The 16,213-nt window shown below is 39.7% G+C and overlaps 1 protein-coding gene across 4 annotated transcripts in view; it reads left to right on the forward strand.

Annotated features, from left to right (window-relative positions):
- The window catches only part of gria4a (glutamate receptor, ionotropic, AMPA 4a), a 121,695-nt gene that overhangs the window by 73,722 nt on the left and 31,760 nt on the right, over nt 1-16,213 (forward strand). For 3 of the 4 annotated variants that reach the window (XM_038693969.1, XM_038693965.1, XM_038693966.1), the window contains exons 11-13: nt 7,749-7,955; nt 10,117-10,332; nt 11,026-11,186. In XM_038693969.1, coding sequence (XP_038549897.1) covers nt 7,749-7,955; nt 10,117-10,332; nt 11,026-11,186 — 584 coding nt within the window. Of the gene's footprint in view, nt 1-946; nt 2,331-7,748; nt 7,956-10,116; nt 10,333-11,025; nt 11,187-16,213 lie in introns of those variants that run through there. The other variant, XM_038693968.1, reaches the window with a different exon arrangement.

Here is a 16,213-nt window from a genome sequence, read left to right on the forward strand (position 1 = left end):
GCCATCCCCTTCCTGTAAATGCAATCAGTCTAATTCAATTGAGCATGCAAAATGATGCAAGTGAAAGCAAGTCAGAAGACTAATTTCAGCCCAGAGATAAAACAAGCCACAGATGCTTGAGCTTTGGCTATTCAGCATTTTTTTCAAACCACATTGCTTCATCCAGCAAACTCCTAAGTATGACCAAAATATCTGCAGTATACATATAGTAATTTAGTTCTCATACCTAGAAGTGGACTAGTGTTCAAGATGTTGATTTGATAATAAAGGTCTACAGTGCCTCCAGTGGCCGGACGTGGTAGTTACCAGTCAGGTCTGCAGAAAGGAAAATGACCAAACATGCTGCAGGAAAGAGTTCAGAAAAATGAATTCAGTTGGACTAAAGGTCCCCAGTGACGGCCCTGCCTCCAGACATGCTGGCAATGTATTAAACCTCAACACAGTGTGTGGTGTGGTGCCTTCAGCCAGGCCCATGTAAGAAAATACAAACACATCAACACAATCTTATAAATTAAAGGGCAAGTTGTTTTTCTATGACAAAATACTATTTTGAATATGTGTATATTATGTTAATTCTGTTTGAATACATCACACTCTGTTGCTGTTTGTATGGCTGTTTTGCTTGTGTTGTTTCTAATTACATTCATTTTGTGTGATTGTAAAAGAGATGAATGTGGAAAAGTTTGGCATTACTGCATATATCTTTTCGATTATTGTTTCTTCCCTATTTCTTCCCACCCGTGTCTTTCTGTCATCTGACTTTACGCCACAATCTTCTCTCTCTGTTATGGTGTCTTGCTGTCTTTCTTTAACTCCACTCACCTCTTCAACCCCCTTCACCCCTCGTTTTTACCTCCATGCCTCCCTCACCTGTATATTTCTCTGTGGATGGTGACCTCAGCAGGCCTTGGCTAACGTTAGCTCAGCCACCTCCTCCTCTTTGCAGCCTCTGATGATGAGGAAGCCTCTGCTGCGACACTGATCCCGGGTCTGCAGACAGAGCAACAGACTGAAACACAGACCCAAACCCTTGGGAAAGACAGAGGACAGACAGACTGAGTTTGTCTATAGCTCTGTACAAAGACTCACTGTGCTCTGTTTTTGTTTTGTTGTGACTGCTTTTTTTATTTATATTTGTTTGAAAAGGTGATTTTTTGTTGTTGTTATTGAAATTATTTCTTTGTTTATAAGTGGTTTGTCCCGCATTAACAAAACAGCAATGACAAAGAGGGACCAAACAGATGAAAAGGAGATTAAGGGCCTCCATGTTTTGACCCTGTATAGCACTGGGACGCCTTGCTCAATGTGCTCCTTTCTCCGTCTCATGACAAAAGCCACAGTTGGACGAGAGCTCTGCAAGGGTTTTTGTGGACGCTGTCAAGATCTGACATTTGGCTGCGCAAAATCACCGGACCATCAGACAGCTCTGTTAATTCAGATTCTTTTCACTCTTTTTGAGGACACCACAGTCACCACCACCTTCTCTGTTATACTGCAGAGCACCTGCAGGAGCAATTACCTCAACAAAATACATAATTTTTTACTGTTTCCACATTATTTCTGTGTTTTATTTTATTTTAAGAGAAAGTGTGGGAGGAGAGTGATACATGGACAGGTCTTCATGCCCTGCATTTTGCAGCCCTCACCTTTTTGATACCCCTCTTCCCCCATCTTCAGCTTTCTGCTCCGTCACTCTGTAAATCTACTCAGTCATGCTTACTTGGTCAACTTTCCTCTTCTTTATGTCAGCTCCTCTGAGAGCTCAACACCTGAAAGGTATTCAACACTAGTGGAGCTTGTCCAAAGCACAAAAGATCCCCACATATTACACTGCGCCATTATAAATGTTTTAACTTGTCTATAATGTAGACAAGTTAAATGTCCAATAGCACGACTCTGATAATACAGCTTTAAGTCACTATACTCTAACATGACAATGAAATTGGTGTTCACCATCACCATCCACTGACTGAGAAGAGATTTATGCAGCTTATACACATACGAACCTAACCTAACAACCACCCTGAAAGTCATGCACAATTGCAGCATGTTAGCTCTCATACTATAAAAAATACACACACACATTTACACAAACACAACCTGTTCGAGCAAAGTGCATTGATGGGGATTGATTGTTAAACCTGTTGGAATTTGCGTTTAGTAATGTGCACTTGCTGTACTTGTTTACGTACCACGTGAGGACATGACAATCTCTTATTTATGCTTTTGCGTTGGCCTAAGTTAACAGCAGCATACAAAATGCTCCTTTAGCCATTTGTGTGTTTAACTGTAATGTAATATTACATTATAAAACATTTTATGATTTAAAATCAATTCAATTCACCTGTAAATGTATTTCTTTATGATGGATGGATTTTCAAAAGCATAGCAGGCACAGGTGCAGCACACAGAGCACTAAAAAAAAACTGTCCAGTCCACAAAACATTCTCCCACAGTGTGCTTATAAATGAAAGATCAATGTTCCCACAAGACTCTTCATCGGGATACACGACTTTGATACATAGAGCTGAAGATGGGAAGTTGATATTAAGGAGCTACATTATTTATGTGATCGTATAAAGTAGGCCAAATAACATAAACAGAAGACAAAATATGCAAGGCTTCAAAAAATGTTTGAGTTGGAAAAATATACATCTTGTTTCACCAAAATAGTCACTTACAAAAGTATTGTGGATGCTGTTTGACCGGCTGATGGACTGGAAGGAGTGGGTGGTGACTTGAATCATTGGCTAGACTGACAACAATGTCTCCGGCTGGTTGCTTACCAGGTGGAACGACTTACTTAGCAGCTGATTGACTTGTGACTGTCTTTGTGGCTGGCTGACAAAGACAGCTGACTTACAGAGAACAGCTGTTTACCTGGCAGGTTGACTCTGTCTGACCAACCGGCATAGTGACTATAGCAAACTGGGTACTGGCTGACTGACGGCTGAACTGCCTTGCTCCCTTTATGGCAGAATAGCTATGGGATAATCATGCTGACTCACTGGCCAAATATGTGACTGGGTAGATGATTATGCAGTGTAATTGCAGTAATTAATGAATGAATTAACTGATTGACCAACTGAATGACTGAAACAGGCTGTGACTAACCGAATGCCTGGCTTGCCTCTCCAGTCTGAATAAATGTGCTTGGTTAACTCGTTATGTGACAGTCTGGCATTTTAAATGCTATACGGAGAGTGTCTGTTTGGCAGCCTGGATGAGTGACTGGACAGTTAGGTGACTGTCCAGTCGGATGGCTGGCTGGCTAACTGGCTTACATAGCAAGTCCTGTATGCCTTTTTGGCTCCAGTGTGAAGTGTTTCATGTCTTATCAGCCCCAACCATTTGCTTCTACAAAGCTGTTCCCCCTCTTTCCATTTTCCCTCTTTATGTCTGTCTTTTTATCCCACCCCGTCTTTTGCTTTCTGCCTCTTTTCCTCCTCATTTTTCACTTTGTCATATTCTCACTTTCCATTTTTTCTCCCTCACATTTTCCCTTTTTCTGTTCCTATCTATCTTTCATTCTCCCTGTAGCTATCACTGTTTGTATTCTGATCTGCTCTTTCATCTTTTTTCTGTAGTTTCTTGTAGGCAACACGCTCCACATCCCCCTCTCCATCCGCATTTCCTCCTATTTCTCTTTACCGTGCCCCCTTCCCTTTTTTCCTTTCAACCTCCCGATCTTCTTATTTCCTCCCTTTTTCTCTCACTGTTTCACCTCCCATTTCTTGCCATGCCCTTACTCAAGATGCCACATGCAACACCCAAACATGATGCTTTCTTCCCAGCAGTAAATACATGCACTAACATCCAGCACACAGCATTCGCATTACTACCTGCACACCGAGACAAATGTGTCTGGGGCAAACTGATAACAAACCTTAAGGAGGCTTTAAAGTAAAACGCTGTTGGCAGAGCTTCCACTAGTATGGGTGTATCGGTGTGCCTGTTTATGTTTAGTTGCCGTCATAATACTAAATTAACTCAACAAAGTAACCTTGACTTTTTAACAAATCTGAGGGCAATTTGATGATGGAGGCAACAGAGATGCTGCAATCTCTTTGTTAAAACAAATTAAGTAAATGATTTCCCTCAAGAGTCAATGATTTGAGATGAAAAGTGAAGCAATACAACCTTCATTTTTCAAGGGAGGTTCACTAATAATGTAATAGTAATAATAGTTTGATCTCTCGATGTGGGACACCTTTTAATGCTTTAGACCCACTGAGATAAGAAGAATCAGAATCAGAAGAATTCACCAGAAAGCATATTTTACATTTCAGCACGCTGTGTACAAATTATAGTGCAAAATAAATACGCTAAAAGGAATAGTTTGTCTTTGGGAACTACGCTTACTCGCTTCCTTGCCAAGAGTTCAATAAGGAGATCGAAACCATACTCATGTGTGTCCATTCAATATGTTGCTGAAACCAGCAGCCGGTTAGCTAAAGTTAGCATAAAGTTGAAAACAGTTAGCTTTGCTTCAGTGTTCTTTTCATCTTGCTTAAGAAAAACCTGAGCTGAATATTCCCAGCATTGTCATTGTCAGGTCCACCTTATTTTTGTAGAGAATTTTTGCTTTATCTTTGCCCGTGTTTTCAGATTGAGTTGTTTTCATGCACCAAACATACGAGCAGCTTAGTGTCATTCACCTTCAAATAATCTCTGCCACAAAATAATTCTCAAACACATGTTTGACGGAAACTGTAACGTCACGTTTCTGTTAATACCATTTGGTGTATCTCTGGGAAGTATCACAACAAGGTAGAACCAAAAAAATCATAGAGGGTATGTTATGTGCAGCAAGGTGATTGTGAAACTGTAATTTAGGTGTAAACAGTATAGGTTACTTTGAACTTTGAATCACTCTGGTATTGTCCTTTACTGTACACCATGGTTTTCAGCTCACATCTCTTCTGTTCTTTATCTCTGGCTATCCATGGCTTTGTCGAAGTACTAGAGGGAATTTACTCGAAAATGTTTTTGTGTTCATTAACATTATGATTCATGTTGAGTCAGTGGAATGAGCGCCTGGGGACTTGCTAATGTCCCTGATAATGACATTTTGGAAGAAATGTTTTGTATGTTCTGACATTGTAGACAATGTGGAAAATGTTTGTATTTGATGATAATGTTTTTAGAAGAAATGTATTTTGTTTGAACAAATCTTATATTGATGACTGAATAATGGTTCAGTACGTCAGAAATGTAACAGTTCAATGTTTGTTGTTTATTTTAAAATATATATTTGTTTCTCAACCTTTTATATGTAAGTGTTAGAATATTCTTATTATAATATATTTGTTTATGCACAAAGGAATGGGCATGCACATCCAAAATAACATTTGTGACAACTGCTGGAATTGTGGCTTAATACTTAACAGTGCATTTTAAAACTTACAAGTCATTTAACTTGAAGAAACTGAGTTACTAGGTAGATAATTGGATTAAGAGAGAGGAGGAGTCTATAGCCATGCTAGGGGCTTTGTGAGGCTGTAATTTGGCACAGCAGTGCTTTGAGCTAAATGCTCATATTAGCATGCTAACATGCTCAAAATGATAATGATAGCATGTTGATGTTTAGGAGGTATTTACCATGTTCACCATATTAGTTAAGAGTGTTTGCATGCTAACATTTGGTAATTAGCACTAAACACAGGACAGCTGAGGCTGAATGTCATTAGTTTTGAAAGTAACCAAAGTACTGGACAAATACTTAATAACCATAATAATTTGTTAAATATCCTGTCAGTCAAACGCAAGAACTAGGGGTGACCCCGAATAATCAAAGTTGCAATGCTTCGATAGAAGCAGCCTGATTCGATTGCAAACCTTCGCCGAGGTGTTATGAAATGAGGATCATGCCACTTTGGCTGTATGGGGTGCTCAATGTCTGATTTTACATAGAACTACCGGTTTTCTCCCAATAAGTAAATATTATGATATAAATATCAACATATAATGCTGTAAATAAACATGTGAAAAGAAAAAGCTTTAAATAAATATTTTAAAGTGGGTGAATAAATCCAGAAGTGTGTGTGTGTGTGTGTGTGTGTGTGAGAGATAGAGAGAGTCTGTGTGGTTGAAGTGGAAGAGAGACATAGCACCATTTCCGCGGTGTTGAGTTGTGTGTGCACCTTGCAGGCAAATCTCAGCAGGCATGCACAACTCCATAGAGACTGGTGAATGGCAGGCGAGCAGAGCTGTGAGTAAAAGGTCAGCAATAAGCCTCAGTTTAGCTGTATGTACAGTGTAAGTTACAGTAACATACAGACAATTCTACGGTCAGTCGACTATAGTCAAGACATGATAATTCTGATTCCATCCATCCATCGTCGTCAATTCTGATTCGACTATGAAAGTGGACACCCCTCGCAAGTACACAAAGGAATGGGTTTTTTAAAGCTCTTACTGAAGAGAAAGAGGATAGAGGATTCATAAGTCCAGCTTCACTTTGTATGATTTGTTTGTATAGTCCAGTTTGCATTGTAAGATCTTTTTTAAATCCCTCTGCCTACCTGCTTCTGATCTAGACTTGCTCTCAGTGTAATTCAATTCCCTGGATTGAAGATGGTTTCTGTAATTCTCTCCAAATCTGTGTCAGTATGATTTCATTTCTCATTTGACCCTTTTAAAAGAGTCTAAAATCCTCTTTGATTAAACTGTACTTGTTTGTTATGTGAATCAATTGTCTAAATGAAGAATTCAATCCAAAATACGTTATCATTTTTTATTGTGTTTTATGAGCTTCATAAACCGTTTTATAGCTTGGGAGTGTTGGATATTATACAAGCTTGTCTGATAATTAGATGAGATTAGTCTTTGATTAAAAATGGTTTGATAGAATTTTAATAGGCTTGGTTTCAGTTGGATTACAGGGTGATGAGCCTCAGGCATTATACCATAACTCACTTCTCCTGGTGGATACGGTGTCACTCAGTCTGTGTCTGTTTCTTTTCTCTGAGAATACCCTGGGTATCTATTGGTGTGGTAATGCGTGTGCATGCTTCTCTGTGACCATGCTTGTGTCTGTGTTTATCAATACACCCACCATCTCTGTAGACAACTAAATTAAACTCTCTGTTTGCTTTCATCTTTGTTAACTGCATGCACAGAAATAATTCTCCCTCTTACAACACATTACCAAAGCAGCAGTCTTCCTCTTTTTCATCTCTCCTGCTGTATTTCCCCCTCATTTCTCTCCTCTCAGCATTAGTGTTCTACTGAGTCAGGTATAGGTCCCAATGGAGGCATGTAGAGTCTGACGAAGACACAAAACAAGGCACTAGAAGTCAGAAGAAATAAAACATCTAACTTAGAAATGGCCTTTCAAAAACAGTTCTAATATTTTTCCTTTTATAAACAACTGTGTGCAACTGTTTCTATCAAATTTCGGGTGATTTCATGACAACATAGATTGTCTGCAACATATTTATCTCCTATAATTAAAAAAAAAAATTATGGTGTCCAGTTTAATTTGTCAAAGCAGAATTGAAATGTGTCTGTAGCATTGCGTTGGTGTATTTCATAGAACTGTATGTTTCTTTTGAAAATGTATGTACCTACATTTTTTCGCCAGGAATAATTGTCATTATCTTCATTTTCTTTGTACAGTATGTGTTTCCCTGTGCCACAATGTTTATAACCAATCTGCTGACTGCTGCTTTCCCTTCTCCTTAATAACCATGCCGTCATGTTCCTCCAAACAGTTGTGTCTTTCTCCCCTTTTGCTGGCTTTGTAGGAGGGTCCCTATGTGATGCTGAAGAAGAACTGGGAACTTTATGAAGGCAACGACCAGTTTGAGGGATACTGTGTGGACTTGGCCTCGGAGATCGCCAAGCACATTGGAATCAAATACAAGATCTCCATCGTGCCAGATGGGAAATATGGAGCCAGAGATCCGGAGACGAAGATATGGAACGGCATGGTTGGAGAGCTTGTGTATGGGGTGAGTTTGGAGTTTGCAAAGATTGATTGTATCGTCAGTTAACGTTTACGATGAGTTGTTTCACTGTATAGTGTATCTAATGCTACTGGGGTGAATGTCCATTTCAGTCTCTCAGATCCGAAGATGATGTCTTTAAATGGTTTGTTAGTTCAATCTGATTGAATTCAACTTCAGTTTATTTATAGTTCTTTGGCACACTTTAAGATAAGCTACAAACATTAGAAACATAACTATGAGATCTTGTATGTATGAGTAGACAGACAGACATACAAGAAAGTTAATACGGGACTGAGTATAAGAAATAAACATTGACAGAATTGAGGTGACTAGTTGTCAAAATATGTATCAGTTGAAAGTGTACCCAGCCAGTGAAAGCAGGAGGGGGCATAGCAGTGAGAAAACAAATGATGTTTAAACTTTAAAATCAAATAAGCGATTATGTGATCACCAAAATAGTTTTCAATACAATTTCTGTCATTTGGTTAATCAAGTCATTAATTCAGCATCGACACATATCGACAGACTTTGTCTTCAGAATTGCTGAACTCACTGTATTTTAAGAGGTTGTGTTACAGCCACATTTGAATTGTTGTTAAATCTGTACTTTTTTCAATAATCCATACACAATAAAACATGTCAAGTGTTCAAATTCTTCAGAATGACACTGTACTATACACACAGGATAGGAGAATATAACAACTTACAAAACAGTAGTAATGCATTCCAGTAAAACAACATCACAAATTAAAGCCACAGAGAAATTGTGTTGAACATTGTAATATTCATAGATATCACATATACAGTACTGCAGGGCTATTACATTGCATTATATGTACTCCTGCAATTGTGACCCCACCACGGGTCATCATGCAATCACCAAAGCTGAGAAATGCTCAAAATAACTCTTCCAGAGTACATAAACTTGTCTCAAGCTCTGCATCTCCTTAGTTACCAATTCAGTTTCCTGCAGAGATGCTGTTTCTCCAAGGGTTCACTTATTTCTTAAGAATTTGGCAAGCTGGCTAATTACAGTATGCCATTCACGACCATGCACGGTCTGAGATTTCACATTCACTGTCTCAACGCAAACTTTATCAGCATGCAGAAGACAATGTCATTCGTCACTATGCGGAAGAGTGAAAGTGGAGACGTTGCTGCTGAACAGCGACCGAATTAATTAGCCTCCAGAATCCGTATAGTGGAAGGTGACACGGCAGAACCGCTGCATTGACTAATCAGGTTTGATTTGTCACCCGCAGTCCTTTCTGATGACTCTTCTGCCACGTAGAGAAATATGTTCATAAGATTTCAGCACTTTGTCCTCTGCTTTGCTCTGGTTTATAGCTCTGTGTCCCGCACTCACTGTTTATTTTTGTGACTTTCTTCTCCTTTTCTTTCATGATGTGTACTTATGTCTCCTGCTTTCTGTCTCCAATTTATTTCATCTCTTTCTTTTTTGAAGTTTTTCATATCCCTCTGCCCTCCCTGTTTTCTTTTCTATCACATCTGACTTCCTTGTCTTTCTTTTGCTATTTATTCTCCTTGCATTGTAGCATCCCTCACTCCTTGTAGCGAAGGAACCCTTGTTATTTGATATGCTGTTATTGTAGCCTCTCTTTCAGATCAAGACTGCAGACTTGTTTAGACACACGTCGCTACTCAGAGACAGATACTCAGTGTGCTGAATGAATTATGTCTTTGACTACAGATTTTGCGTGTGTGTGTGTGTGTGTGTGAGACCTTGCAGACTAATTTATATTCTGGCAGTGTGACTTTCATGCCTACGTATGAATTACTTCTCTGTCATTCTACTGGTTTCCCCTTTACCTCCTGTGTCTCTTTCAACCTATCTCTCTCTCCTGCTATACCACTTGCCTTTTTTTGCCTCCCTTATTTCCTTCACTCCCTTCCTTATGTTGCTCCTGCTTCAAACTCCGCTGATCCTTACTGTGTGTGTCTACTTTGCCTGCACCTTGTGTTTCAAATTATATTTCTCAATCCTTCAGCTTTGTCCTCAGATGTTCCCCTTCTACAGATAAAGGAGTTCACAGAGAGTTACCATCACTCGCCCTTTTTATATAAATTTACTGCAAATGAAATGCAGTGACGTATGAATAACCTAAATTAAACACATACTTTTCACCCCACTGCCTCTTTGCAGAAAGCAGAAATTGCTGTGGCCCCGCTGACCATCACTCTGGTGAGAGAAGAAGTGATTGACTTCTCGAAGCCCTTCATGTCTCTGGGAATCTCCATCATGATCAAGAAGCCCCAGAAGTCTAAACCAGGTGTTTTCTCTTTCCTGGACCCACTGGCCTACGAGATCTGGATGTGCATAGTGTTCGCTTACATTGGAGTCAGTGTTGTGCTGTTTTTGGTGAGTGATGCACTTGAGTTAAATTGCAGGACTGTAACAGTTTGAAGAGTTTTAAAAGGCTTGGAGATGAAAGAATAGATGTCTTATTTGTTGCTCACACAGGCTAAAAATGTTGTGGGCTACAGCACATAGTGCCCTATCAGACCTTCTAGATCCTTATAGGACACATTTCCTGCTGATCAGAAATCAGTTTGGTCAATTTTAATAATATAGATAGAGGAGATGAGACTTCTTTTCATTGCAGTTTTTACTGCTGGATGCCCTTTTCTGATGATGTAATAGCTTTGAGTAATCAGTTACAAAGTAAAAAAAAAAATCAAGTATAGCGATCTTGCCTTTACCCCCTCACAGTAATGTTTTTTTTTTTTTTTTTTACAATGTTGAAGAAAGCTTCTGGAAATCATTAGATACTTAAAAGACATCTCTGTATGCAAGATATGCAAATACTTAATGTGGGCGATATTTAAGACATTCACATAGTCAAGATCATGTCAGCATAACTCCTATGACACCAGAGTGTCTGCTTATTCAAGGAAACATTTTTCTCTTCCACAACGGTCACATTATATTTACCCTCTATGGTTTTGTCTGTGCTATTTAGCTGTTCATTTACTTCAGCCTGTACTAGAATAAGGCTGTTCTTTCTTTCCTTTACAGACCTCTAAACTCTTATTTTTTCCTTCACTGTCTCAGGTGAGTCGCTTTAGCCCTTACGAGTGGCATGCAGAGGAACCAGAGGAAGGCACAGCAGAACTGGGCCCCACTGACCAACCTCCCAACGAGTTTGGCATCTTCAACTCCCTCTGGTTCTCTCTGGGAGCCTTCATGCAACAGGGCTGTGACATCTCACCACGGTGAGGGAGGGAAATGGTGTGTGTGGGAGACAAGCAGAGTGTATTTGTATACACATGTGCGTCAGACTGAGCGAGTAAGAGACAGTATTTGAGTCTGAATATGGGATGTGTTCGTACGAGTGTGCGTCTGGGCTGGGGATAGCGTGTGTGTCTGTCTAACTGCCTGTAATGTTAGAGTGCTTTAGTATTAGGCTGTGGTGATTCAGACTGTTGACAATGTGAATCACCTCCCTTAGCACTTTTCTGGCTTTAACTGAATTGGACTGCTTCTCCAAGACAGTGTGTTGTGAGAAGCTTAAGATGTGCCAGAAATACACACTCACACAGAGACACAAACATGCACAAAAACACAAATGTGAGAAGGAAACACCTGCACATAGTCCAGCGGTCATGTCCATATGCGTGAGCTATGGTGGGAGATTTAGCAGTTTGCTAGATGGGTATGAATTTTTAATGTACCACTGAAGAGGCAGAGTCCAGCTGTATTTTTAGAATATTTATATGAAAATGGCATTTTATTATTGATAACATGAGAATGCAGTTAAGTGAAATATTCATGGCCATCATCCTCAAGCCCTTTAGGAAGCAAATCTAAGGAGAAAAGGAGTAGCAGATAGAAAAGAGTGATGAGCTGAAAGAAGGAAACGGTGTGAGCGGTGTAAGCGGTGTGAGCGAAATGTGTGGATGTGCTTGAGAGAATTGAAAAGAACGGGTAGCAAATATGTGAGTGGACGCATCTCATTTTGTCATAGATGTGTAGACGAAGTGGTCAGTGGTCTGTATGGAGCTGTAGGACAAACACGATTTGTTACAAATTCAGATTCCCTTTTAATACGCACAGCCAAAACATTTTTGATTCTGTTTCCCTAACATGATAGTGTGCACAGTTCTTGTTTGTCTTGACTTTGGTGACACTGTTGGTGAGAAGTCATTGCTGTGATGTTTTACCCTCGGTGCAGGGGCTGCTCCAACATGTTAAATAAACATAAATACACTCAGTGTAGACAGGAGCTTTCTGTGTTCTGTGTTGAACTTTCTATTTGTTCCAAACAAACTATTGTTATTGCTCTCATAAATATTAAACGGTTATTCTCAAAAATATATCACTGGCTGTGCAGGAGAATATTTTTCCTAGGAAATAGCATTTATCTTGTAGGTGTTCCAAATAAATGTTAAGTGTTATAGTATTAAAAAATGAAACGATTGTTAATTTCCTCAACCTCAGAATTCCCTTTTCAATATTTACATTAATTCATGTCCTTTTGGGATGTACCCAAATAACCAATACGTTATTTGGGAAAGCACAAGAAATGCGATAGAAACAGAAATTTCTTCTACCCGAAGTTGCTTGTTATTAATTAGGTGGAAAAGCCAGCTCAGGAATGTGATAAGTTCTGTAAGAATGGAACTAAAGAAAGGTGTTAAATCAGCAGCTGCCTCAGAGAAGAGAAGAGAAGCTGCTGGTGTGTGGGATCATCTGTCTGTCTGTCAGTGTGTCTGAAGCTGGGTTTCTTAGCATTATTTGTACCTTGGCATAGGGAATGTGAAGTTGATGTCATGCTGTGTTGAATTTTGGGTAAATGAAATCTTCATTATGTTTACTCCTCCATGTTGTGTGGTCCTTTCGGATTTTGTTTGGTTTAATAATTGGGCCAAAAAGAGGAGCGACATCTTACCTTTGGTCAAGCAGTTTGCCAGCTTGTGAATGAGCAGATCTTCCGGCCAGCCTGCAAAACCGCTTCTAGCAATTTATATCTTTCAAACTCACGCAAAGTGTACGCGCTCTGTCCAAAAACGAGGTAATTGACAGTGTGAGGGTATGTGAGTGAAGGCAGTGCTGGGTCTGTAAACCAGTCTTGCTAAGTCATATGGATCTGCGTTGTTTATGGGTGTTAGTTTGTCCAAATAATGTTTCTGTCACAAAATCAAACCTAGTCAAGAATGCAGAGCATGGGAATAATAAATGTACTAAAACACACAGAAAAGGACATGAACTAGAATACCATGGAAAAATACGAACATTAACCCCAAAAACCATAACACAAAACACTTTCTGTTTTTTCTGACCATTTCACTTTGACTGTGGAGCGTCTTTCAGCGTAAAATGTTTGACTTTGAGAAAGGTGGACTTGTTATGTTGGGACATTGGTTAAGCAGACCGGTTATAATGGGACAGACTGAGATGAATGGTTATAATGTAAACTGAGAATGGTCATGCAAAGAAGTTGAAGCAGTAGCAAATTTTTGAGGACTTTGTGGTGCACAAGACTCACAGAATGACATTCAGACAGGTGAGTACAACCACTGCGTTGCCTAGCATTGTGTGTGCTCTACGCAGTATACTAAAACAAGAAATTCCCTGTGCACAGCAACAACAGTGAGGTGCTGGTAGGTCGCATTATTAAGCAATGAAAAATCACACGGTGAATGTGAAGAAGCCACAGGCGTAACACAATGTTCACAGTAAATTTTTGATTTTTCATAACTTTTTGTCATATTTGCTAAAACTCTTACTATATCCTGACAGTAGTATATGAGACAGATAATCTGTGAAAAAAATCTGATTCCTCTGGCAGTCTCTAACGCAGTGTCAATCACTGCTCGTGCACACGCTTTGCAGCCCCCTCCTCACGCATGCTCTCACTCAGTCAAGCTCAATATTGGCTGTACAGTATATGTTTTGCAAACACAATGTCTGAGAAACAACCACCAGCAATAAAAAAGTCACTTTTGCCAACAACAGTGCATAGTACAAAACGTGTGGTAACAAGTCCTGTCTCCACACGGAGACTCATCATGACGCTCGTATTGACGAGTGGTGAAGAGGAATGATGACAAACAGTGGGGAATAAGTTTTGAAGGGGGGCAGTTGTATACTGTCCTGTCATCCTGCTGTTGTCGCATCTGCCTCTGAAGCCTGGGGCGCTCTACCCTGGGCAGCGAAGCATTGCTGGGAAATTAGGATTATTTCCTCTAACTAAAGGAAATCTTTCTTGTTCAGTGTCCCCCAGTTAAATGTTGGGCAGAGGGAGTGTAGTGTAGCTCGCTTGGTTGAGAACCTGCCCCATGTACAAGGCAGAGACCTTACTGCAGCGGCTTGGCTTCGAGTCCAGCCTGTGGCCCTTTGCTGCGTGTTGCCTTCTGTCTCTCTCCCTGTTTCCTACTGCTATCGATTTTCCTGCATCTCAAAAATAGAGGCAAAAATGCCCCAAAATATATCTTTAAATAAAAAAAGGTTGGTGGTATGGATCAGATATTTCATAAAACTTTTTTTAAGAGAGAGATGAAAAGTACAATATCTATATCAAATCAATTTGACACTTTGAAGTCAAGACAATTGGATTGGCTATGAATATGAGGTAAAAAAAAATACATTGCCCAATTTAACTTGATTTCCTGTATAAACCATAGATTTTCGAAATCTGAGCCCTCCTTCCTTTTAGTCCCTGAACAGCATTGTAGTGTGTTCCCACCTATTTCCACCACTGCCTCTAATGTCTAGGCTCTAAAACTAGCTATCACTGACATACAAATAATCTTTAAACCTAGTAACTTTCAAACATTTCTAATGCATTGCTGTTAGAATTTCACTTTGGGAAAACAACAAAAGTTCTACATTGGCTGCCCAAACTTCACTTTCTTCCTCCTCCTCCTCTTTTGCTCTTTTGCCCTTCTCTTTCACGCTCTCTCTTTTCCTCCCTCCCCCGCTCCCTGAGACACCTGTCGTCTCCCACTCCTCCCCTCTTTACTGTGACTGACAGGCCAATTCTAGCCCCAGCACACAAAATGGAAAACACTCACACCAGCTGCACACACACACACACACACATTGGATGTGCACATGAATGCACAGACACTTCACATACTGACATTGCTTACACACATGCAGAAAAAAACACCAAGGGTGTAGATTCACAACAATCCAACACGCAAAAGTAGACCTCTCCATCACTTGCAGGACTTATTAAAGATGTGTGTGCGTAATCTACAGCTGTCATAGCGATAATGTAATACTGAACATGAAGCCAGTGTTCGTCATATAAATCACCCGGCTCAGTCACCTCCAATACAGCACGGCTCCTCTATAGACTAGGATTAGTTCTAAATGCCAGATTATATTTGTAGAAAGAGAAAACTGTCACATATATACTTTTTCTTCTGCTTCATTTCATTTTATTTGCTGGACTTCTCATACAAGAGAGGAGGTTTCAATGCAAACTAAAGTCTTTCTCTTAAAGGCAGCCCAGCACAGTATTCATTTATCATGTAAATTCAACACGATGTCTAATGTATCACAATGTCACTCTCATGAGACAAACCATATTGCAAAGACTGGTACTACAGCTGGATTTAGTGGTGTGGCTTTGCTCCCATGCTTCAGATTTGGATCGGGGTATACCCGAAGAACAGAGCTTTGGAGATGCAAATCTCCTAATAGTAATATTGACAGTACTGGGACATACTAGCCAATATAAGGTGAATTAGTGTTTGTAATGAGGAGGAGGAGGCTGAAAGTACTAAAGAATAGCACATGACAATGGTGGTAGCACAAAGGAAAACGTAACACTGGCACACTGACTCCAAACATCACATTTATTTTAACCTATTTTAACAGACAACATTGTGATCCCAATGCTATTTAAATTAATTTGTGATTTGGAGTGTTCATTCTATTAACATTGTAAAAATAATGTGAAAGGCATTGCTCGTGATAATGACCCTACAGAGAATCAACACCTGCTCTCCTCAGCTTTACAGAGGTTTACATCAAGTTTCAGCTCATTGTTTAGCTGTCCGGCCTGCAACTTTAGTGTTTTGGTTTACTCTCACCGCTCTCATAGCATCGTTATCGAATGCCTCAGGCATTTTTAGCAAAACTCTTTAATTAATCCTAATGTTGCTCCATGTCTGCTGGATGTGTAAATAATGTATGCTGATAATATGTCAATACTGTGCTCGCATCTTCTCTGCATCCCCAGGTGACCAATAAAAATTGTTATTGCATGTTTAACAACACAGTCCTTGAT

The sequence above is a fragment of the Micropterus salmoides genome, unplaced genomic scaffold (assembly GCF_014851395.1).
Source record: "Micropterus salmoides isolate LMB-PRFRI ecotype aquatic unplaced genomic scaffold, ASM1485139v1 Ms_hic_scaffold_3, whole genome shotgun sequence".
Classification (NCBI taxonomy): domain Eukaryota; kingdom Metazoa; phylum Chordata; class Actinopteri; order Centrarchiformes; family Centrarchidae; genus Micropterus; species Micropterus salmoides.